The sequence below is a fragment of the Corvus hawaiiensis genome, chromosome 26, assembly GCF_020740725.1.
Source record: "Corvus hawaiiensis isolate bCorHaw1 chromosome 26, bCorHaw1.pri.cur, whole genome shotgun sequence".
Classification (NCBI taxonomy): Eukaryota; Metazoa; Chordata; class Aves; order Passeriformes; family Corvidae; genus Corvus; species Corvus hawaiiensis.
This window is the reverse complement of record NC_063238.1, coordinates 29,160,941-29,186,679: the sequence shown is the minus strand read 5'-3', so window position 1 is coordinate 29,186,679 and position 25,739 is coordinate 29,160,941. Positions and strand designations below refer to the sequence as shown.

Here is a 25,739-nt window from a genome sequence, read left to right as displayed (position 1 = left end):
TTCATTTGGGAAGAAAATTAAAGTTCCTTGAAATTAGAAACATAGACTTTTTTCCCCTTTTTTTTCCTCTTTGGATTTATAGCTCCTGGGCCTGTTTAAACGTATGGACTTACCAGAAAACAAACAAATGCTTCATGGCATTAACCCCATAACACTCCACAAAGAAAACAAACTCCTTCCAAACAAATAAAGTCTGGATCTTTTTAGAGCAGTCAGTTAACAAAGGTACCTTCCATTCTTAAAGTTTATAATGATAGAAGGAATCATGTTAATATATCTTTCCTCATCTGACTAACATTAATTTTATCTGGAGGAATACTTCTGTGAATAAATCTTGGATGCAAAGTTGAGCAGAAATATTTTTGCAATATGATTTTTATCACGTCAGATATTTTTGTTTCTCTAGAAAATAATTTTTTACTGACATTTTTTGTATAACTTACTGCATTTCCTGTGCTCACAATTTGAATTCATAAAACCAAAATTCAGCTGTTTTATGTCAAAAATATTTTTTAAATTAACAGTGATAACAAAACAATGTTAGCAATATGTCAAGCTTAACACCATTCAGCTCTCTGAAAAAATTTTTATAATCAGTTTTGAATTAAAATGCTCCATCTTCCCTTCAGCAAAAATAAATCAAAAGAGTAATAGCATAAGAAAAAATATGATGAATAACAATGATAATATCTATTGTTTTTGTGTAGGAAGATATGAGTTGATGTCTTTGTCGTGGTTCATTGGTGGATTCATTACTTGGAGAAAAACCAAAACACATGTCCCTATTCTGCAGGAGTTACTATACAAGTTTTTTTTCTCTCTCTTTCAAACCAGAGAAGGAGTTGTAGAAAGGTAATGCTGACAGCAGGTTGACAAACCAGTTCAAAGTTATTCATACTGAAAATGTCAAATCTTACCCAGATTTCAAGATAAGTGTTTTTGAAAAAAAGCATATTGGAACTCTTCAAGATTTTATAGATAGGGATAAAGTTGTTAAAGCATTTTATTTTCTCCCATATGTTTATGAGAATCTGGACGAAGTTAGAGATACAAGTTTCCCTATTATTTCAGCCAACACCAGATTTTTTTCCCCCAATTCTTTATTTCCTTTGATGTCTGAGAGGCCGTCAGCGAGAACCTCTACTGTTTGATGGGGAGGATTGTATGCAATAGTAAGGAAAAGAGAAGGCATCTCTTTGTGTATAGAATAAAGGCACCTAAAAAAATTGATATAAATATATTTGATTAACAAAAAGGGAATCACAACCCAAAAAGTATAACACAATATTTACTAAGAAAAAAAAATCTGAAAGAAATGGGTGTGCAGATATTAATATGACAATGGCAGCAATCAAAGTGAGTGTATAATCTGGTACAATGATGTAGTATCACATTAATATAGAGAAGAAGTATAGGATAAACATATATAAGTTGGTGTTTTATTCCATTTTCTTTCATTGAGTTGATTTACAATATGCAGAGATTCAGAGGCTTTGATATAGTCACAATAGTCGTGTTTCATTTATTATTTGGACTGTATAATTTCATACTCATTATCATTGTGCAGTTGGGAAAGGAAAGAATAATTCATAGAAAGGTTTACTCTAGAGTGCCTTGTGGCGGAGCTACATCTGCCAGTCTGACTGCAGCTTCAGTTAGTATTTAATCCAAAATGTTTTTGTAGGATGCTCTAGGATTAAGAAAGAAGGAGATTTCTGAAGAAAGGGCTTTGGTATCTTTTTTAATCTTAGAAATTATAGAACTAGAGAAATTATTATGGAAAATTCAGTGGCTGTAATTTTGTAATCACATAATGTAGCGATAGGTATTAGCATGTGGACCATGACTGCTTGTATGCCTATGTAATGTAATCGTGGGAACTATTTTCTTTCCATTGAGATAGCTTATCTTGCATTTTTGCTAAATTCATGTGCTAAGTCTTTTCTTGCATGAAAAACTTCTACAGAACACTGGTTAAACAGAACTTTAAAATGTATAATTATCTTCTTTTAACATTCAAGAATTAGGCAAAATAATAATTTCAGAGCATCTTATCTGAACTGCCTGACCTATCATTTAATCACTCCATCATTTTATATACCTCATTCTTACTTATCACTTTTAAATTGCCTCCTTTCATTCATTCTCACAGTGTCTCTGCACATTTTTTTCTCATCATTCCCGTATTATTTCCAAAGAGAAATGTATGTAGTTGAACGTTATCAGCTATCTTTTATCTGTGTAACTTGTTGGGCTTCACTCAATTTATTCCAATATGTATCAGAAGAGGATGTGGTTTAGTACTTCAGGGAAAGAATTTTCAGGTGCATTGATCCAAAATAGAAAGATTAAATGAATTTTGCATGTTCACACAAATTTTTAACTAAAAAAAAAAATATTTTAGATCATTGCTTCAGTATAACTAAGATTTTGTTCAGATAAAAAAAATGATGTCTAGTTAAACCAGGTAATTTTCATTCAGAAGTGGGTTAAATCAAATCAAGCTATGCTCCTTTTCATCCACTTTCATTTTCTCAAATGCTTTTTTGTGGTCCTTACAAACATCCTCCTGATTTTTTCCATCCTCCATCTCTCAAATGATTTCACATCAGTAAAATACTGATACCTCCTCCTTTGCTCTTTTCAAAAATCAGTATCCATTTAATGAATAAAGAGCTGTGGTACAACATTCTTTCTCTCCACTCTTTAAACTCCACACAATTTACAGCCTGATACAAGTAGATACTATGTACACCAACTTTTGAAGGTATTTTGTATTCATACAAACATAGAACAATGAAATTCAATCTTTGCTTTGTTCATAGATGGCATAAACTCCTAAGAAGGGGTAGGCAAGGAAAGAAAGGCAGCAGGATAGCTCTGTATGTTAAGAAGAGTTTCAGTTTTCTGGAGTTTGAAGCTGGTGATGATAGGTTTGAGTGCTTCTAGGTAAGAATCGGGGGAAGACCAACAAAGCAGGTATCATGGCGGGAGGCTGCTATAGACCACCCACCAGGATGAAGAGATAGATGAAATATTCTATAAGAAGCTGGGAATACTATCATGATTAGTAGCTCTTGTGGGATACACTTTCCAGATGTCTGCTGGAAGTAAAATACAGCAGAGAGGAAGCAGCCTAGGCGATTCCTCGTATTTTTGGAAGATAACTTCCTGACACATCTGGTGAGGGAGACAGCTAGGGAAGGAACCTGTTTGAGAATGAAGAATTTGTGCGAGGTGTGATGGTTAGAGACCATCTTGGATGTAGTGATCACAAAATGATAGAGCTTTCTGTTCTCGGAGAAGTAAGGCGTGGGCCTGATAGAACTGCCACCTTGGACCTCAGAAAGGCAGACTCTGGCCTGTTTGGGAGACTGGTTGACAGAGTCCTTTGGGAGGTAGTCCTGAAGGGCAAAGGAGTCCAGGAAGACTGGACATTCTTCAAGAAGGAAATCCTAAATTTACAGGAGCAGGCCATCCCCATTCACTGAAAGACAATCCAGAGATGAAGACCATTCTAGATTAACAAAGAGCTTTGTTTAGAACTCAGGAATCAAAGGAGAGTTTATGACTTTTGAAAGAAGGACCAGACAACTCAGGAGGACCAAAAAGATGTTGTGAGATTATTCAGGGAGAAAATTAGAATGGCCAAAGCCCAACTAAAACTTAACCTGGCTACTGTTGTAAAAGAAAATAAGTGTTTCTAAAAATACATTAGCAACAAAAGGAGGACTAAGGAGAACCTCCATCCTTTTTTTGGATCCGGGGAGAAGCCCTGTGACAAAGGATGAGGAAAAGACTGAGGTACTTAAGGTCTTCTTTGCCTCAGTCTTTAACAGTAGAACCAGTTGTTCTCTGGTTCTCAGACCCTGGAGCTGGAAGACAGGGATGGGGAGCACAATGAAACCCCTCTAATCCAAGAGGAAATGATTAGTGACATACTACATTACAGCAAAATGTGACATCCATCTATAAGACGGGTCAAAAGGCAGATTCAGAGAAGCACAGGCCTGTCAGCCTGTCCTCTGAGACAGGGAAGGTCCTCGAGAAGATCATGTTCAGTGTCATGACACAGTATGTCAGGAGATGAGGCCCAGTCAGTGGGGGTCTGGGAATGGCAGGTCCTGCTTGACAAAACTGATCTCCATCTGCAGCAGGATGACCTGCTTAATCAGTGAAGGAAAGGTTGTGGATGTGTGTGTCTACGTGGACTTTAGTAAAGCATTTGACAATGGTTTCCCACATCATTTTTCTGGAGAAACTGTTCATGGCTTGGATGGGTGCCCTCTAAACAACTGGTTCTATGTCTGGACCCAGAGGGTGGTGGTGAATGGAGTTAAATCCAGCTGATGGACAGTCATAAGTGGTGTTCCCTAGGGCTCAATACTGGGGTCAGTTCTGTTTAATATCTTAATCAATGATTTGGTCAAGGGGATTGAGTGATTTTTCAGTCAATTTGAAGATGACATCAATCATCTTCTGGAGGGTGGGAACACTTTGCAGAGGGATGTCTACAAGCTAGATCAAGCTGGATATGCCAATTGTATCACTTTCATCATGGCCAAGTGTCATATCCTGCACTTGGGTCACAGCAACCCTATGCAGTGCTACATGCTTGGGACAGAGCATCTTGAATGTTACCCAGCAGAAAAGAACCTGGGACTGAACATGATGCCGTATGTGCCCAGGTGGCCAAGAAGGCCAATAGCTTCCTGGCTTGTATCAGCAGTAGTGTGGCCATTGGTACTAAGAAAGCAGTGATGCCCCTATACTTGGCACTGGTTAGGCCACATCTCAAACCTTGTGCCCAGTTTTGGTCTCCTCACTACAAGAATGACATGGAGGTGCTGGAGTGTGTCCAAAGAAGGGAAATAGAGCTGCTGAGGAAGATGGGAGAGTTTAGTCTGCAGAAAAGGAGGTTCAGAGGAACTTATGACTCTTCACAACTACCTGAAAGGAGGGTGTAGTGAGGTGGGAGTCAGTCTCTTCTCCCAAGTAACAATTGATAGGACATTGAAAAATGGCCTCGAGTTGTTCAGGGTTTAGACAGAATCTAAGGAAAAATTTCTTCCCAAAAAAGGTTGTCAGGTATTGGAAGAGGCTGCTCAGAGAATTTGTGGAGTCAACATCCCATGAGATATATAAAAGATGTGTAGATATGGTGGTAGATGTGGTGTTTAAGAACACAGTTTAGTGGTGGACTTGGCAGTGCTGGTTTAGCAGTTGGACTCAATGATCTTACAGGTCCTTTCCAATCTGAATGATTCTTTGAGTCTAGATGCCACCATAATAAACATGATCAAATATGTACTTCTATTCACTTCCTTATTACCCTCTGTATCAATGTATTATCTTTCACCCTGATGTGCTGATCAACTTAAGGTCTTCTAAGGCTTTTGCAAAGGACTTTTTTCCAAAGCTTTTCAGGCATTCAGATAAGTCATACCTGCTCTTTCTCCCCTGTGACCCTTTTTTGAACACTGCCATCTTCAAACACAATTTTTCTTTTTTTTTACTGTCTGGACAATGCTCTTCTGAATGTCATGACTTTCATTACAGTTTTTATCAGTTTTCCAAAACCCAAAGTACAAATGGCCCTTTAGCTACCAGTTTTCCTTAGAAGTCATGTTGAAATGATAGTGCTATCTAATTCATTGCATCTTAAATATCTTTTGAATGTCATTTGAAAAAAAAAAATTAACAGAGGATTTTATACCAGCTGAATAACATATGGTTTTTGTTTTCTTTTCCTGAAAGTAGAAGATTGGAGTGAGGGGCATGAAAGTTACCCACTGAGCATTTTTTGAGCAGAGGTCTTCCAAATCTAATGTAAACTTTTTAACTGCTAATCAAGTCTCTGCAGCCAGACTGTGTAAGACTGCAACACATACAGTTCTACTGTTTTGTTCTAAGTATCTTTTAGCTTCAAAAATTTAAAAAAAAAAAGAATTTTGTAATGCAATAAAGGAGGAAAAATAATAGCGGCAGAAATGAGAAGCACATTTTGTTTGGAAGTGCTTTGTGATTTTGCAGGTAGCAATTATTTCCTTTTCTTTCTCTTGGAGAATTTTTTTTTTTTTCTAATGAGTCATTTACAGATGTTTGAAGGGCAATGATCTTTATAGATATCATTGTGTAGAGCTGTAGTATCTTTTCTTCTCTGTTTTTTATTTTTTCCTAAGGCAAGGTGGCAATGGTTATCTTAGCTCAGAGTCAATGTCGCTATGTCATACTGCTATCAGTTCGGTCTGATCCTTATGAATTAATGATAATGATCTATGAACTCCTTTTCCTTAACTTTTTATATAAATGTTTTGCCATATAGAATCCCAAGGAACATTAATTTAGAGAAAATTAAAGAGAAAAGTGACCAGGAATGTCATAATTTGTGAACCCAGTAACAGCTCAGTGTAAATCTTTAAGTGTTCTTTCATCTTTCTTGAGCTCATTAGCTGTAATAATCTTCCTGATTCTGGGTCAGTCATTGAAGTGTAAAACTCTCAGGGATATGATTATATTTACCTGTTCTTAAGACAATTTTTTTTTTGACATCCAGGGACTGATGAGAAGGGTAACTAGATAATGCTTCTGCATTATTCCTTAGGCATTTTGCAAATCTTGTAACTCAGCCAGATGGAATATTTCAGTATGTTGCTCGACATTATCTCAATGTCATCTTCCCCTGTAGCAGGTAATGCAAGCCACAGAAAGGTTACTAACTTAAGTAGGCAATAAATTCCCATAACACGAAGTTTAGAAGGCAGATTAAGAGATGTTTTCTCTGATTATACGTTTTGAAAGAATTGTTGTTGACAATCATTATTTTTTTTATCTCATACCTAAAACTACTTATCTCCACTTTTTTTTCACACTTTTTTTCTTCATTTCCACAGTATTATGAAGATTAGAGATATAGTGTTTAAACAAATTGTCCAAAAATGCAGCATACAATTTATTACAGTGAAGACTTGTGTAAGAAAAGAATTAATGCAGAAACGAAGAAAATACTGAAAAAAAAATTGAGTAGATGATTGCAACTAATATGTAATGAAATGAAATAAATTAGTAAATATAAAACCATAGGGTTACCAAGATGTTAAAATATTGTCCATCATACACTGATAAAAAATATAGAAACTTTTACAATTTTTACTTATCTGGGAATTTTAATATTTGGTGTCCTAAGTTAAATTAATTATAAAACATAAGGATATGTAGAAATTGTCAATAAGTAATATACTTTTAATTTTTTTCTTGTATTGTTCATAGTATATTAAGGTAACTGGAAGAGAATATTTGCACTTAAATGCTCATTAAAGAAATGCATTTTATGGATGGCACAAATTGGGTACTATGTTATATCAAAAATTGAGATGTATTTAGTAAGTGCTTAATACTTAGAAGAAATCAGTTAAGCAGGTTGGAATTACCTGGTATTTTTTCCAAAGTATGGGTTTAGTATAATACTAGAGCCTTCAAAATTTATGGATTTTGTATTAAAATAAAATCAATATCATGTATCTTTATAAAAGTAGAATCCTTAATTGGTTGTGAATTCCAAGGAATAAGTTGGTTTGATTTACTCCCACTCACATGAAAAGAATCAATTCTGACTTTCATAGAGGCATGAACAATTTTAAACAGACTATTTCAATTATTCTTGCTGTTTATTAGTCTGCATGGGGTCATTAACCCTGTGATCATTTAGGATTACAGATTTACACAAGGAAAATATTAATCAAATATAGAGGCAAAGCAGAATAGAATGTCTCATGTCAAGGGTTTGCATAATTGTTTTGCTGAACAGGACCATCTAGGAAGTTGTTAGCCACAATTAATGATAGATTGTTTTTGACAAAGCATTGTAAATAAGAATACAGATTTTTCTGTGGTGTTGATAAAGTACAAAGAAAGGAAGTAAGTTAAACCTTCAGATTTTCTCCATGCTGGATATAATTTTAAAATATACCTCAGGGTTTTTAAACTATATATTTTATTAGATGGATAGGGTTGGAATTTGTTCATTGTTTTAAGATTTCTGCTGGATTATTGTGAGTTTTGGGCACAAGTGAAGAATTTTTTTGAGGTTGTTTTGTGACGAGAATCACAAAGTATACAAAGGAAACAAGATCTAAACAACATGTCTCACATTTTCTAAATGCAATCTAAAAGTATATTGATTTTTTCATGTAAATAAATAGTCTCCTTATCAGGAACAGCCTTATTCTCAGCATTTCTGAATATTTGGTATACACATTTTTGATATCTAATCTATTTCAAATTAAAGCTAATGGGTTAGTTTCATTTGGTGGCTAATACGTTAAGTCCAATGGCACTTAAAAAAAATTAAATCACAATTAAAATTGATTCTGTTCCCTCCTTTGATTCTTATAACATTTATCTGATAAAGATAGATGCAATGCACTCTAGCATTATCCTTTTCAAACAGCTTGGAGTGGTGATTTGTTTTGTTTTTGAAGTACTGAGAAGTCCTCTCTGAATTTTCTTACTGCACATATGATGAGCTTTCAGAGAGCTTTAATGAACTTCTAAGATTTGAAAAAAGGTTGCAGAATCTTTGCATGGAGATATCTATTCTTTAAATGGAGATCCTTTCAGCTTTCTGGTGAGTTCTAAGAGTTACTCTATTAATCAACTCAAATCAGTGTTTAGCCTTGATATAGCAGATCATCTTATGTATTCAAAAAGCCTTTCCAGTATTAACGATCACAATGTCTTAGTAGGACACAACTTTTTTATAGTCTAGCAATCTGGATTTTTGAATGCACTAAGAAGCAGTTGTATTCCCATCCCTGCAGCATCAATCATGTGCAGTTTGCCACCATGATTCAATAAAGTCAATAGATCCTTTACATCCAAGAAGAAAGCGGTATTTTTTAGAAGTTGTTGGGTTCACCGTGCATTGACTTCAGCTTATTACAGTGCGTTAATACCCTAGTCACATCCCTAAAATTACATACATAAAAATATAATTGTGTTTTGTTAGAAAATTTTGTAGTTTCCATGCAGACTAGGTAAATTATTCATACTGGATGTGGATTTCACTTTTGCTTTACTGCACTGATAGCCTAATCACAGAGTCCTAATTATAGAGATAGTAAATAAGAGAGAAAAGAATATGCCACCCTTTATTCCTGAAGAAATTTCTACTGGCACATTGAAGACTAATTAAAATTCATTATTGCATCACATTTTGCACCGATACAGGTTTTGTAGCATAAGACTTTGTGTGGGAAGGAAGGAGACAGAGGGTTACTGCTAGGATGCTTTTTCAGTAGTATTCTTGCTCTCTATAACTTGTTCAAATGCTTGAGATTGTTCCCACAAAGCTGTTGCTGTTGGTCCCTGGTGTAATGTGAACTGAGGTACTCTCAAAAGAAACCCAGTGCAGAGCATTCATTTGCAACAGCTGAAGCTAATACAATTTTCAGTTTCTCTTGAGGAGCTGGTTAAGCAGTATTGCTATCATGCACTGTTCTATTCACTGCCATCTCTCCACCAACTCCACCCTGCACACAGAAAGATCTGATTTGGGATCTGAGACAGAGGCAGAGAGCAGTTGAGCAGCCTACTTACCTTCCGAACTTCTTGGATCTGGGGGGGGGACTGTTATACAGAGCTGAAACAAACCAGCTTGATGGTCCTGCCATTACCAAGATGTGATGGCTTCAGTTATTACTGGAGGAAAATGCTGACAGATTTCTCCTTGCTATGCTGGCCATGTTGCATTCTCTTGCACATACTACAGTGGTGGCAGCAACGATGGCAACTCTGTGTTGTAATGTGCAAGTAGGAAATGGAGACCAGATGTTGGGCATGCACTGGTCAAGGACCTGACCCTCATCTCTTTCAGAAGAGGCAGAGGAAAAGAAAGCACTGTAAACCTTACAGGTAAAATTACAAGTAAATACTGAAGGTGATAAACACTTGTCCACTTTTCCCTGAATTTAATCCTGTCTTTGAGAAGAAAAAAGGCAATAATAGAATAGTTAGAAAGACCTAAAATATAGACGTATCTTAGGCAGGATTCCTTCATGTGATGTTAGGCACCTGGGGGAACAGGTGTTTAAGTTGATCTAGGTATTTAAATTTCTGTTATAGCAAACAGAACCTTTATGGAGTCAGTTTATTTCATTGCAGTCAGATATACAGGACTAAGCGTCACTGAATCTATTGTCCAGGACTCTACTAATAATAACAGGAGCCTTGCTGTTAGGACACTGTAAACACCCACATTTAATCAAATTCTGCTCTTTATATCTCATTTGTAAGCAGATGAGAGAAGAATAAATGTCAGTACTGGAACATAAAGATGACTTAAACCCCTGGATTGCATTCAGTAGTTAGAAGACTCTGGATACACTGGTAGAAAAGTTACTGGACATACAGTTAAGGCTGAAAAATAAATCTGCTTTTACAAAAACACTCTGCAAATTTGGATTCAATCCTAAGTAAAAACTTTAATGAGAACTAAGACACTCGAGAAGATATGAGCATGAAGCTGACTTGCAATTAACCTATGTCCGATACTCTGTGGGACACATAAATTGGGAGAACATAGAGATCAAGGACTTGAAATTGAGTTTAGTATACCCCAGTAATTACTGTGAACAGCTAGCTATTACATGGGATGTCACTCTCAGTTAGACCAGAAGTTCGTGTTGGCACTAAGAAACCCTAATTAAAATGTATTTGAATACACATTCAAAGGGGATTTGATTTAACAAATTTTTATTACATGGAAGTAAAAAAAAACCAAAAGAGATAAATAGTTATATCCAAACATTCTGATCAATTCTGCTTCCAACTGCGCCAACCATCACTGAAAAGATGGTGCCACACAAGGTGGTCACATCTTTTCTGAGATGGGTACTTTGATGCAATCAAAGCTTTTTCACTCTGGTGCAGTCTTTTACCATGTTCCACTTCTCTGGTATCTTTTTACCAAAACTCAACCCAAATTCCACTCTTACACCATATGCTGGGTGAGACTGAGCATTTCTTCATCACAGTGATCATTGTGGGTTATTAAACGGAATATTTAATTTCCTAGAGAAGTATTATAGATATGTGTATTTCCTGCCTTTTTATCTATCTGTCTATCTGCATTCACATACATGCATATATACAGAAACCAAATACTTTCAAAATGTTTCCCATGAAAAAGGCTGTCTCTGTATTCATATTTGCTCTCTTAGAAGCAGACATTTTCCTTTGCTGCTAAGAAGTAGGGAATCAGTAACTCACAATAACATATCTTCGGTTTAGGGAAAGAAAACAGCGTAAAAAAGAGGTGAAGTCCCTCATATTCTTACTAAGGTGCCAGGAGGATCCAATGCTTATTTTTTTAATGCCAAAATATAAATCAAAGTAAAAAAAAAAGTGCCTCCCTCCTGAAAATTTTGTTAGGTAAGACACTGCCATTATCTCATATTTAATAAATAGAATATGACCTGAGAAAGACACAAAGGTCTCTCTCCTCATTGTTTTCAATTGAACAAGCTTTAATACTCTACTGAGATTCTTTACCACTGGGAATATTTCAGTGCAGTACAATTTGTTTCAAAGTAATAGCTTTCCTGCTAGAGCTAGTTTGTCATGTCAGAGGGGATGATTATTCATGATAAGCCACTGGCAATATTACCAGCGATTTTTTAAAAATGGAGGGTACTGATTAATTTCAGAAATATTAGCTACTGAAAGCAGACATCAGTACTACAGAATGGATGAGACACTTGGAGTAACAGTTGCCAAAAGGTGAAATAAGCGAAAACCTGGGAACACATCAATTAAAGATGTAAAGTCACCCAATTTAATAGAAAATGACGTCTTTTGCTTACTTGATCAGAAAAACACTGGACCCTGCTGAGTATTAATGATTGGGAGGGAGGAACAAAATGTCCAAGACTGTTCTGTGGTCTATTATATAAAAAATTGCCATTAAGTCTCAAGAAATAATTAGCACTTTCTTTTCCTTTTTTTTTCTTTTCTCTTTTTTTTTTTGTTTTTTGTTTTTTGTGCTGATATAAGCTGAAACCCAAGAAGAAAGACTCAGTCTAGACATCTGCATTTTTTCCATGCATAAATTGTTGGCATGGGAGTAGTTATAGTGTAATAGTCTGTAAGGTGCATTAGTGAATACAAAATACCTAGCCCATTAGTAAAGTCTGTCTAAATTCCAATCAGCAGATATGGCAGAAAGTAAGTAATATGCCAGATTCCTTTGTCCCATACAAATGAACATGAGGACATTTTGCTAACAATATCTCAGTATTTACAATAATAATTTTTAAAAATAAAATTGTATAACTGTCCTCTAAAATAATTTTACATTCCAACTATGCTATCCAAGTCAGAGCTACTTACCTGAATATTTTTTCTTCCCATTTCTGTTACGTCAGTGCTTCTCTGTTTAACTTTATTCTTCTGGGTTTTTTCCCCCATCCTTAAACATTTTGTATAAATTCCTTTTTTCAGTCTAACTTTTCACATGACCTTTTTTGTCTAACTTTTTTTCTGCATCCCCAGTTCAGCATTTTTGGCCAGAAGATATTGTCAGCAGGAATATGGAAAAGGGTAACTGATCAGTTCTGGAGATCAAATGGGGTTTTCTTTGATGCTGAGCTGGTGTGGTTGGGTTTGTTTGTTTCTCTGTTTGCTATTTTCAATGGAGAAGGGAAAAGAAGACACCAATGATGCCATTAAATATTTATCCCTCTTTCCCCTTTCTTCAAATGGTCACAGTGTATCTTCAAGCTTTATCAAAACAGGTAGAGAGATAATTATTCTTTTCTTGATGGTGATGACTCTACATGATGATGTTAATCTCACATGGTAGGCTGGAAACATCAGCTGGGGTGGATGAATCAGTTCATGTTGTCTCTCTATACCTCAAAGTCATAGTAAGGGCAGCTGGCCAGGGGTACTGCTCATCAGCTGATTATTAAAACCAGGCTGTTCACACCAGCTCCGAACATTTTGCCATAATATATTGACTTCGTCTTTAACAACTTGGGGTATGAAGTTCACCTGTCTGCCTCTGCAATGAAACAGGTTTTCTCTAGAAACGACCAGAATAAATATTTAGAGTAATAGCAACAGTTTCAATAGTCCTGTGACTACTGGGACCAAAATAACATCTGAAACAACACTTGATTGTATTGCTTGGCTCGATAACATTTTAGCGTTGTTATCTCTACTAAATAGTCTAAAAAGATCAAGAAGCTAACAGTGCCAGAGACTTGGACAGATTTGTACACCTTTTGATGTAGAGCAGTATTTTCAGCAGTTCTAATACCTTGTCTAGAAATTTTTTCATGACTTTGAAGTGTTTTCCAGGGTATGGAGAAATAAATCTCCATAAATTTAATTTTTAGAAAATTATTTTATTTTTTAAATACTACGTATTTTAAAGACAAACTCTTTGTTGATGATGTTCACTTTTTAAATGGAAATAATAAATAGGAAGATATATATATATAAAATAGATAATATATAATAGATAATATAGATAATAGATAATATAGATTATATAAACAATGTTGATAATACTGAAGTTATTGTTTTTATGATATCAATAAATAAGGTACCATTAAAAAATCTTACAAGCTCAGATATTGCAGTAACTAACAGTGGTCTTTTGATCTTTCCTTAGTCTAAACTGTCTCAATGGACTACTGAAATTTAGATTCTGGCTTATGATACAAAAAAATATATTTATGACACATAGAAGTACATGGTAAAGATGTTTATAGTTTTATCTCCTGAAAATTCAGAAATGTACAGCATGAATTAATTCAAAATTAAAAACTGAGCAGAACTGGCAATATCTGAAAAATTGCTTTTGGATTCAGATACCTGAAACCATTGAAAAAATCATAGCAGTCTTTAGATTTTAAGATGAGAAGAATTAATTTTTTAATATATTAAAGGACTGTTTCAATCAAAAATTACCTTTTTTAGAAATTTTTGGTGTAAAAGATGGAATTAATTTCTGTTTGTAAAAGATGTTTAAATTTTTCCAAGATGTTTAAACTGTGCTCCCTTCATTTTTAGGAACTGACAGAAACTGTCCCATAATCCAAATCCTTCATGAGCAGTTCTCCTGATCTCCCTGCTTTCAGTTGGCCCTTATATAGTCTGTGTTTCTTTGAAGTGATTTTGGGTTATTTCCACTATTATGTGATCTAGAAAATGAAAAGCAGAAAACCCCCTGGAGTCTGGAGTATATCAAAGACTATAGTTGGATTTTCCTGCTGCTGCTTTCTTTAATTGTCAACACAGCTTTAATTTTGCTGCCCTCAGATAGTTTAGGTTGTTGTAGAGTACATGGAGTGCATTTGGTACAATGGTCCAAATCCTACAGTAACGGCATCACGGAGTAGCTATTGACATCAAGTTTTATATATGTCTCACTGTGAAAGGTGACATTTCACTGGAGAAGGTAATGTTTCAGAAGCATGAAACACTAGTTAGTTAATTATTATATAGCAATCTCAATTTTATAGCAGTCTCAAAGGTCTGAATTTCCCTGTGATTGGAAAGATTTGATTTTATTTTTTTAAAAATTATATTTCTTCTGAATGTCATCCCTGTGAGTGAATGAGGTGAACTTCTAGGCTGTTTATGTCTGGGGTAATCTGGGCTGCCATAGAAGGCTATCTTTTACTTTTTGGAAGAAGGGAACAGAATAAAGGAAGACTGTCTGTGGTAGTGTACAGTAAATACTGAGACATTCCTATGTTCAATTTCTACTGGCAGAAACTTTAAACAGAGCCTTATTTTTGTCCTGATTTTCCAAGCACTGAGTCTTCAAAATCTTTTCTAGTCTTTTTGAAGTCACTTCAAACCAGCATTGTATTTGTTTCCTAGTGCTTATTTCCAATCTGAATGCTTACAAAAAATTTTATCCTCATTCTGACTTTTTTACCCCTTCTCTCCACGCCCTTTTTGAGTTTGACTAAATCTATGATGTTTTAGAAGGTTTATGGGAACTGTTTCTTTCTTTCTCTAAAGATATATATGAATTTCAGCAGACTACTTAAATTTACAATAGTCTTTTCTGACACTTACCTGAAACTGCTGCAAGATTTCCAATACCAGAGGAAATATACTGTTTTCCTTCCCTTCCCTTACCTTTCCATTCCCCCCCTCCTCCTCTCTCCTGCTTTCTTTTCACTAGATTATGTCAATGTATAAATCTCTTTGGAGTGGTCCATATCTCAGATCCTAGATTTTAATGAACCAGGTATATAATCACAGAGGATTACTGTGTATTCCAATGGGCTTTAAAATTAGGGAATTCAGCTCAGCATTATATTGTCTGTTTTCCTGTCACATTGCAATTAATTTGAAATCTAATTAGTGCTATGGGACATTTGAACTTTAATTTTAAAGTGTAGTACTAAATATATCTTCATTTCTTCAGAAGTTACTTTTGTTTCAAGCATTATTTTATAGAGGGTATTTCCTTATATTCCACTATTGCTAAGAGCAAAGACTCTTCAAAAACCTTATTAAGTGACTGAATTCCCTTAATTAAGAATTCTCTTATTTACCAATTTTACCCTATAGTTAATTAATTATTCTGATATGGACAACTTAATTTACTCTTTATATTTTTGCAAATAAAATTTCTCCAATTTTGAGAAATAGTTATTTCTCCAAATATATCTATTTATATTCTAGAGACCCAAAGACCTGTACTTTACAACAAAGTAAATGATAAACTACTTTAGAAACTACAGTTTTACCTGCTACTGAAGTGGTTGTATTTTACAATTGTCTTAATGAAGTTGTCATGAAAAGAACTGACTACTTACCAGAACATTTTAATAAAATGAAAATTTTACTCGAAGGTATTTTATTTGATAATCAATTAGGAAATCTCTGTAGCTTAAGATTTTATTTCTAAAAGAACATAATATTTCAAAATATTATTGTCCGTACATACTGTTCTGTGAGTGGTCTTCCCTGTCATTTTGACTTGGTAGGAGACAGTTCCAAGCTAACATTACAAATATTACAATTTAATTATGAAATTGACAGTTTTTCAGATCACACATTTGAGTAAAAAAAAAGACAGCAAATAAAGAGCAGTAAACATCTTTGGACATGTGGTTAGCTTTGCAGAGAAAGGAACAGTGAAAAGGAAATGTAAAATAAATATAATCCTTTTGATAACTTATCTTTGCAATGGAACCTCTGTTCATGTCTTTTCCACAGAGTAAATTTCCTATGTTATCAAACACAAAATTTGCATGAATTCATTTTCAGACATGCTTTAGATATGATGTTCTCTTTAGGGCTGCTGGGAAGATTTCTGATGCAATTTCTGATTGTATGATGGTTACTTTCCACTTTTCAAGTAGAAAAATTGCAGGAAGAGCAGGTAGACACAGAAAAAAGACTGCAAGCTCAGAATACTAATGAAGGCACTTTTCACAATTAGTTCTAAAACAAGGAAGTCATAGCTCAAAACATTTATTCTTAAACACAGGAGTGAGAAGCAGGATGGCCAAATGTCATGGAGATGAGAAATTCCATTATTTGAAATCAAAATTATCTTTAAGAAAACCTCAAAACCCTTTAATATCTATTTACACTCTCCCCAAGCATAAAAAATTTTATTGCTCTGCAAGTCTGTAGTGCTAGCATGTATGAGGGGTATGAAATCTGGCAGGATTTCAATCACAGAGAGTATTTTTAATTTGTTCTGTGATGAGATTCCAAATGTCCTCTCTTGTTTTTATGTCTAGTTCTATTGCCCAGATGCTTGTCACATACGAGAGATTACCCTTATCTGGCTGAATGAGCAAGGAGGCAGTTGTTTTCAAACAGATCCCTTGTCTACAAGGCATTGAGGTATTATGTGAGGAATAGGAGAGAAGTATTGAAATATCCTTAGAAGGAAAGTTAATTACATACTGGGCATAAAATCCTGGGTATATTTCGGCTGACTTTGTTGAAACTAGACTTTCATCTGTGGTGGTGCTAGCAATGCTTTTAAAATAGAAGCAGAAGACTATTCTGTGTCAGAGAGTTATAAACCAACGTAATTAAATGCTTAAAGGCGAGTTAAAAACCCCTCTATTTTCCTGTCAAGGTGATAGTCTTATATTGAATGACTTAGAGGTTGCTAGATTTATGTTTAATCTTTTTTTAAAATTCCTCAAAGACTGACAACACTATTGAAGTTAAGCCGTCTTTGTTTGCAGTTATAGGAAATGACAAACAAGTTTTCTGTTGGAGAACAAGAAATACAAACAGTCTCAATAAATATTTATTCAATATATGTAATAAAAATGGTATGGGTACTTTTGTTACATGAGATCCAGTTTCTTATTTTGCCACCTTTCCAATTTAAGCCTTCTTCCGCTCAGGATGTCTTCCATGTGAACAGGAGTAGTCCTACTGGTTTTTAGACCTTATGTTTCTTTAAAGAAGTAACATATTCAATGTCGACAGGAGAGAACAGAAACTTTTGTCCTTCTAGTAGTTTTTAAAACTGAGACAAGTGAAAGACAAGACTAAGTAATACTTCTAAACCTCTTTCAGAAAATGTGTCTGAAACACACAGGAGGAAAAGCAGTAGCTCCAGAAAGTGTTTCAAATGTGGTGATAATATACAGTGATCATTTCTTTTTGACTGTACCAGTTCCACTGATTAAGTTATAGAGTTGCCAGTCAACCCTACCAAAAGACTAGAAAAGCAATTTTTGGTACCTTGTTAGAGCTTATGTAAGGGTGTTACGATCCGGTTTAAACCCAGAAAAGCGAAGCAAAGTAAGTCTCTGTGCATAAACCGAAAAGAGCTTAGAAGGTTCAAAATATCCCCAGAAATGAGATTAAAACCAAATGAGGTTAGATGTTGTTGCCAAAAAATGGATGTATTTTATTTAATAGTATAAGAGGCAAAGAGAAGGGAAGAGAAAACAGAGAGAAACAAATGGAAAAAAGAAGTGTGCGTGGGGGGTGGGGGAACAGGGAGAGGTGACAGGGGTTAGGTGGAAGCATATCACCCATCCAAGGGTCCCAACAATGTCTCGTTGCTCCCCTCCATCTGGTCTGCTGGTGGTGAAGGTTCCCCGGCCACACCGCTACATGCTGCCACACCACGCCGCCACACGCCGAAGAGTACAGAACTCTGTGGGTTAATATACACTTTGGGCCAGGTGGGAATGCCCATTGCAGGGGCTGGCTTGACACTGTCCCTTGCAACACTGAGGGTCTGTTGCATCATCTCTGGTGCTCTGGTGCAGGGTCTGGGCACTCCTTTGAGGGGGGCCCTGTGATGGGCCACGTCACCTCCTTCTGCTGTGGATAAGCTTCCCCCCCCCGTGAGGACCCCTCAGCTGGGCTCCTCTGCACAGTGGAGGATGGGCAGTCACTGTGCCTCTGACCAGTGGCTTTTTCACGATACCCAAAGCCTCTCCTCCCTCCACCCCTTGGTGCGAAGGTCTGTTCAAGCCTGGCAGCTGATAGCCCTGGGGCTGTGGTCCTCATCTTGGAGGTGTTAAGCCTGTGCTTAGTGAATGTCCCCAGCCCTGAGTTGTTACTTCATCTTATCTTCATCAGCGAGCAGTGTCAGGCCTCAGTCAGGGCCCCATTCAGGGTGTGGTAGTCCTCTCTTCAGCTTTTGCAACACAGCTTTAAAAGTCCTTTAAGAAAATGTTTAAGTCATAAAATATAATATTTCAGTCTTTGACAAAGGGCAAGAAAATCTACCTTACTCAGTTATTTGCCAAAAATATAACTGTCTTTTCTCACAGCCTTAAAATGATGCAAACCACAGATAAGACTTGAACTTCTTTTGAAAATTTCATGGTGTCTAAACTTCATAATATCCTGATTTCCAGTAAGTTGTGCAGAGAATAGGCATCAAAATATCTTGTTTGAGAAAGCAAATGATTTTAAGAACAAACTGAAATAAAGTGGCAATTTAGTTAAGAAATCCTCAATTACTTGGAACCCCTATGAGCTGATATTCAGAGAGGTTCTTCAATGTTATTTATGCACTTCACAAACACAAGATTTTTGTGGTTTTTTGTTTGTTTTTGTAATAAGGCTTTATTAAGCAGGTCTGAGATTTCCTTGGGCTAAAGAAAAGAGTCTAAAATCAAGGAAATAAGAAATATACGTAAAAACCCCAAGAATAATTTACAAAAATAGAAAGTAAAAAACAACCCAAAATGATAGACATAACCAAGAGAGAAGAAGTTGTAACCAAGAGAATTTGAGTGGTTTAGGCTTCAGGGACACTTTATAGAAACCTTCCAGTACCTAAAGGAACTCTACAAGAAAGCTGGAGCAGGATTTTTTAGAAGGATGTGTAGTAATAGGACAAAGGGAAATGGCTTTAAATTGAAAGAGGATTAGATATTAGGAAGAAATACTTTGCTGTGGGGGTAGTGAGATGCTGGAGAAGGGTTCCCCAAGTTTGGATTTTCCATCCTTGTAGTGTTCAAGGCCAGGTTGGGCAATCTGTTCTAAAGGAAGGTGTCCCTGCCCACAGCAGGTGTTTGGAAATATATGATCTTTAAGGTTCCTTCCAACCCAGAATATTTTATGATTCTAAGTTTTTATTACTTTGGGAACTTAAAATATATGACAGTAACAATTTTATGTGGTCAGGCAAAATATTAAATGTAGATTTTTCTCAGATGGTAGAAAGATCATTATAAAAGGAGCTGAGATAGAAGTGAGGATTCTTTGAAGTACAGAGTATTGAGTTAAACAGACACAGAGAATACAAGATAGTGTTTTCTGAAATAGCAGCAGCTCTGAAGCCTTGTGGCTGGCATGGATTCCCACCCCACTGTGAACAGATACCCAGGTGCAATGTACTTCTGTGCCAGTGTGCTGTGGTGCAGGGTTGCTTCTTGTATGTACAACTCCCATGCAAGCACAGGGGGAACAGGAGACTCGTGAAGAAAGAGGGGGTTATAATGTCCTGGTAGGAAGGCACACCAGTGAGTGTCCTTAGTGTAAAAGTCACCAGTCTTTTCATATGAAAACACAGTAGAATAAGAAAGAAACATGCAAGCTGCTGGACGCTTGGGGGGGGAAGACAAAAAGGTGGAGAGTAGGAAGGAACTAAGCCCAGTACATTAAAGGAGATGATTACCTTTCATATTTGTACTCATGTGAAAAAGTCAATAAAACTTTGTTTTATTGGAAGTTAAAGTTAATGAAAGGAGGCTCATTTTATGAAGAAAAGAGTCATAATGTGAAATGGAAAAGCATAAATTAAAGAGAATTAAGACATGATGAGAAGTGATAAAAGGTAAATTTCAAACACACTTCAAAGTAAAATGCAGTCATTACACCTGGTAAGAGCATCCTATTCTCATTTTTATAAATGGGCTCAAAGATCTGGGCGTGAGGCATGTCAGGACAATTAAAGTTGAGATAGAAATAAATATTAGAGTATTAGAAATAAATATTGAGTATATATTTTTCAAAACTGGGTAAGATTGATAGCAGAAGAAAAGGATTCACAGCATAGGGATGCATTCACATCACTGTGAAATTTGTCTCTGTTGAACTCTTTCTTTGAAGTGCTAACAAAAAGGATGAACATAGAGAAACCATAAAAACTAAGGTGATGATAATACAAGTGAACAAAAAATATAATATATGATAATACAAGTGAATCCAGAAAATAATTAACAGAACAGTCCATACTGATTTATGGTCAGCATGAAAAAAAACTACTCTTTGCTGCCAAATACAGTCAGGTAATCAAAGATCACAAACAGAAAAAGGTGTTTCAGAAAAACGCAATGAACATGAGGAGAGGCAAGTGAATAAAGTAAATGTATTCTGAATGGAAGAGAACTACCATTTATGGAGACAAGAATAATTTTGCAAATAGTTAAATTGCACAAAAAAGAGGGACATGAAAATGAATGACATGGCTAAGGAATACTTTAAGATAGGGTTGACTGTATTTTAAGATAGGTGCAAGTGAAAGAAATGAAAGGAGATCACGTTATCAGAAATGAAACTGAAGAAAAATGCTGCATATGAACAAATCATCTTCCATTTGCTTGGTTTGCTCTTAAAATAAAAGAAAGCAAGTATTAAAAACTTATTTAAAAGGAAATACACAAGTAACTTAGAAATGTACAAGTGTGTTAATCAATGCAGACTCAGTATAATTATCTTTGGTAATGACTATTATTAAAGTACACACTAAACAAGGGAGATTAAGACTTAATGAAAGGCGTGGAGTACTTGGAAGGTGAAAGGTGTGGAAATATGTTATTAAACAGTATAATTGAATGGTCAGGAGGAAGAGAAAAAGCCAAAGACAATCTTGTTGAGTATTGAGTGAGTATAATTATGGGACATTCAAGGGCAAGGGGTATGGATGTGATGTAAGTACTACTTGCTTTGTTGGAAGGCAATGAAAGTTGAATAAATGTATTAAGAACTGCTGTTACTGATGCTCACAATAATCCCGCAATGACTCAAAGGATGACTGAAATCAGGAAGAGGAGCTGTGTTTTCTGATTTCAAGAAGTATTTATCCATGTAAAATTGATGAGAATTAAACATCTGAATTTTAAAATCTAGTAGAAAACAATGCAATGGAAACTTTGAATCATACTAGCTATTAAGAGAATATCATGAGAGGTGTTGTCATCACACTTATTTCAACAAGAGTTTTTCTTTTCTAGTCTAACTTCAAGCTTTTCAAAATTCTTAATTGTGTGCTTTGAATAAAACCTTCCTTTTAATGAAAAGCAGTTTGCAAGTAAATTCTGCTTGGAATGCTGGTTCTGAAATCTAAATGAAAAAGATCACAGTATATGCTACTAGTTATTTCAGCATGAATTTTACCTCTTGAAAATAAATGTCATGTTTTCCACATCTGATCAGACCAGTCAGTTAATGCACGCTGCCTATTTTGATCATACCCAAGTTGGACTGCCAAGGTGAAGAGCATCACAGAATGTATTAACATACGAAAGCAGAGATTAAAGTGTGTGTTGTGCACATGGATCCTGTTGGCATGATTTTTTATTTTCTAGAAAAAAGAGTAGACCTATCAAAATCAAACTTCACTGTTGGTTCATTTGGGTTTTTTTTTCCAATCTTGGAATTAAAATTGTATATTCTGACACGTGCATAGCTGTGCTACATTCTGCTAGTCATCTCTGAAGAACATCCAAGTTATATCATCTTGCAGCATATGAATAATTCTCTTTTGTTACAGTTTGAATATGGAATAAAAGGAGTAATTAGAACTTTTATATGTCATGGATGTTTACATTTCATACCTAAATATGAATAGGACTAATTATTGGACTGAATATGAAGCATTGCACTGCTTAATAAGTAGCATGTTGTCTCACAGGGCTCTGTTCACTCACAGTTGTGGCTCTGGGGTTTTTGGTTGGGTTTTTTTTGGTTTTTTTGGGTTTTTTTAAATATAATTTTATTTTGGTATCAGAAGACCTATTATAGATGAGTTTTTCTTTATAGTTTGTATTGACTTAAAAGAATAGCCCACATGTAATTGAAAACATTTATGAAATAGGTACAGCAACAAAGGCTCTGCATTGTGGAGCTTTATTATGATCTTGAGTCAAAGTTTACACTGTGCTTTCCACACCTGGTCTGGAGAGATGCATGAAAATTAACAGTGCATGCTATTTAATTTTCAAGTCTTTCTCTAAGTTTCTTCTCTAATTCTATTGAAGTAGGTCTCAGCAAGAGATTTCTAGGAAAAACTAGATTGATAAATATGTACACAGAGCTATTTAATAAGACTTATTCCAGTGATTTTATTTGGTAGGAAGTGTTAAAGTTCGAGGATGTAGATCTTATGATGAGTAAATAACAGTTTATAGTTTCATTTTCTAAAGTGACTTGTGCACGAACTGTATTCCAAAAGACTTTTAAAGTGCTAAATAAAACATCTGAGCTTAAATAATAAATAATAACACATAAAGAGGATTTAAAAATAGTTCCAGTATATGAGGGAGTTGCAAAAAGTGATAAATAAAACAGGCTCCTAACAATGAAAGTTGTGCAGGCACTGATATGAGAATGAATTCTCTAAGCTAATTTGCAGCAGAAGGTAAAATTTGCTATACATGTCAGATGACATAAACAAATCCCTAATTACTTTCTAAGAGGATCTTTCCTTCCTGTTTTGTCCTATATATCTATGATACAGTGTTGTGTTAAAAGAGTAGTCATACTTCATAAGAGGCCTCTTTTCTCACCCTTGGAAATATATATGAAAAAGCTGAGGTAAAAATATTGTACATGCCACTCTTCTGTTGTCAAAAAAAGTTACTTTACAGCATAGCAATGTAAAGTGTAAAATTTCAAGAGATTTCTGCTTAGTACTTCAGGGAAAGAGGTCTCTGTACATTTAAATGCTCAATGCGAAGACAAGCTTGTGAATGTGCCATGAAGAAGATGATTTAATGAGCTCAAATATATACATGTGTGTATAATTTAAGAGTTGGCATCTGATTTGTTTGTTTGTAGTTTGTTATGAAATGTATATCATGTTTCTGTGAAAGAGGAACTCAGTGCGTTGTGCTTTCTCAGATGAAATCTCTCCACTAGAAGAGGGAGCTTGCTCTGAGCATCCTTGGGGAAGAGAAGATTTGGGAGTGCAAAAGGAAAAGCAGGAAAGCTGATCTAATATTTAAGCAAAAAGAGAGCAGAAAGCCTGGAGAGGGGATGTAGACCTACAGTCAGACTACAAAGCTGGTGGAAAATAAAAAATATCCCGCGGTCCCAAAAGAGTTAACTACCATAACAGCATTAGAACTTGAAACAAAAGCATAGAAAAGTACCCACCCTGCACAGTGCCTTGGGAGAGACCTTTTTACAGTTATTCTCTTCTTATTTTTCTCAGAAAATGGATTTTCTATATAAAAACTAAATTTTTTATAGTCCAAGAGAAATTAGGGTTTGAATGTAGGGGTAATTTTTTGATAGTTGAGGGTGTTCATTTTAAAAAGGATCTGTCAGCAGAGCAACCTTTCAGCTTTGACCCACTATACCGAATTTGGCTGGGATAGACTTAATTTTCTTCATGAGAGACTCTATGGTCTTATGTATTAGATTTGTGACCAAAACAATGTTTATAACACAAGAACATTTTATCAGTGCTTACACACACCATCCAGGCCTCCTCTGGTACTCATACTGCTGGGAGTTGGCAAGCAATTGGGAGGAGACACAGCTGGGACACAGATGACCCCAACCAATAAAAGGGATATTCTAGAACATATGGCAGCATGCTCAGTGATAAAAGCTGATGGAAAGAAGGAGGAAGGGACTGCATTCAGGGTTACGGTGTTTGTCTTCCCATGTAACCATTAGGCCTGGTGTAGGCCTGCTTTACTGAGGTGATTGAACACCTGCCGGCCAAAGCAGCCAATGAATTCCTTCATCTGCTTTGATTGCATGCACAGCTTTTGCTGTACCTATTAAAATGTCTTTGTCTCAACCCACGAGTTTCCTCACTGTTACTCTTCTTTCTCTCCTCCATCCCACTGCGGGGGAAGGGAGGCCGGGGTGTGGATGTGGTGTGTGAGGGAGAAGCTCTGGGGCCCTACCTGATCACTCTAGTTAAACAACATCCACGTAGGGTCAGTCAAAACATGTAAACTGTTAATCTTAATACTTACATGAGATAATATAATGATGCAACAGATGGTTATTTCAGATTGAGCCCTTAAGTACAGAGTTTCATAACCCAGAATTATTGTTTGGGAAAAGCTTGTTCATAGTAAATAGACTTCCAGCCTTTTCCAGAGCCAAAATGCATGGAGGAAAAGCACAAAGTTAGCTGGTTTAACCTGTATCAGAACTGTATCCAAAGAGGCTCATTTACTCTTCCCTTTGAAAAAAAAAAAGGGAATTGATGTGAATACTTACTTCATAGGCAAACAAATTTAGTCATAGATGTTGTTATATATATTTATTTTCAAAGTTGCTACCATATGTCTTTAGATAAACAGTATGGAAAACACATTTGTTAGGTGGGTGGGGTTGCTGTGCATTAAGTGGCCAGCATTTGTATTAAAACATTGTGTTTACCTTTCTAAATGCAGTACTTGCTAAGAAGCATTTTGATATTTTCTCAGAAATCATGAACTCTAGCGATGTATTTTGTTGAAGGTTGATATAAAAACAGATTACTAACTTTTGTTTCCTTGGTATTTTTTAGGATTTATTTATACCTGTGGTGGAACTTTAAAAGGACTTAATGGCACTATAGAAAGCCCTGGCTTCCCATATGGATATCCAAATGGTGCAAACTGTACCTGGGTTATTATAGCAGAAGAAAGAAACAGAATACAGATCGTCTTTCAGTCTTTTGCTCTAGAAGAAGAATATGATTATTTGTCATTATATGATGGGCATCCTCACCCTGCAAACTTTAGGACAAGGTAAATAATAAATATTATTACAATTTAACTTGTACTAATATATTAAAAAATATATGATAAAATAGTTAATGTTTTATTATGGATTCTTTCTCATTTAGTCTTTAAGGTGCACTTCCTTTAATTAATCATAGGTGTCAAAATGTATATCATGTGCTTTAATTCTAGTTAAAGTATGGGCTGAAATTAATGTAGCCCTCATAAAAGTTGTCTCAATGAAATGTAATTAATCAAGCATACGAGCATGGATAAATTAATGTAAAGTGAATATGAGATTGTAGAGGTCGCAGTTTG

General features: G+C 35.5%; 1 protein-coding gene across 6 annotated transcripts in view; it reads left to right on the top strand.

Moving 5' to 3' along the window:
* Positions 1-25,739, top strand: part of CSMD3 (CUB and Sushi multiple domains 3) — a 612,506-nt gene that overhangs the window by 55,731 nt on the left and 531,036 nt on the right. For all 6 annotated transcript variants that reach the window (XM_048286482.1, XM_048286481.1, XM_048286480.1 and 3 more), the window contains exon 2: positions 25,226-25,448. In XM_048286482.1, the coding sequence (XP_048142439.1) occupies positions 25,226-25,448 (223 nt within the window). The remainder of the gene's footprint in view (positions 1-25,225; positions 25,449-25,739) is intronic.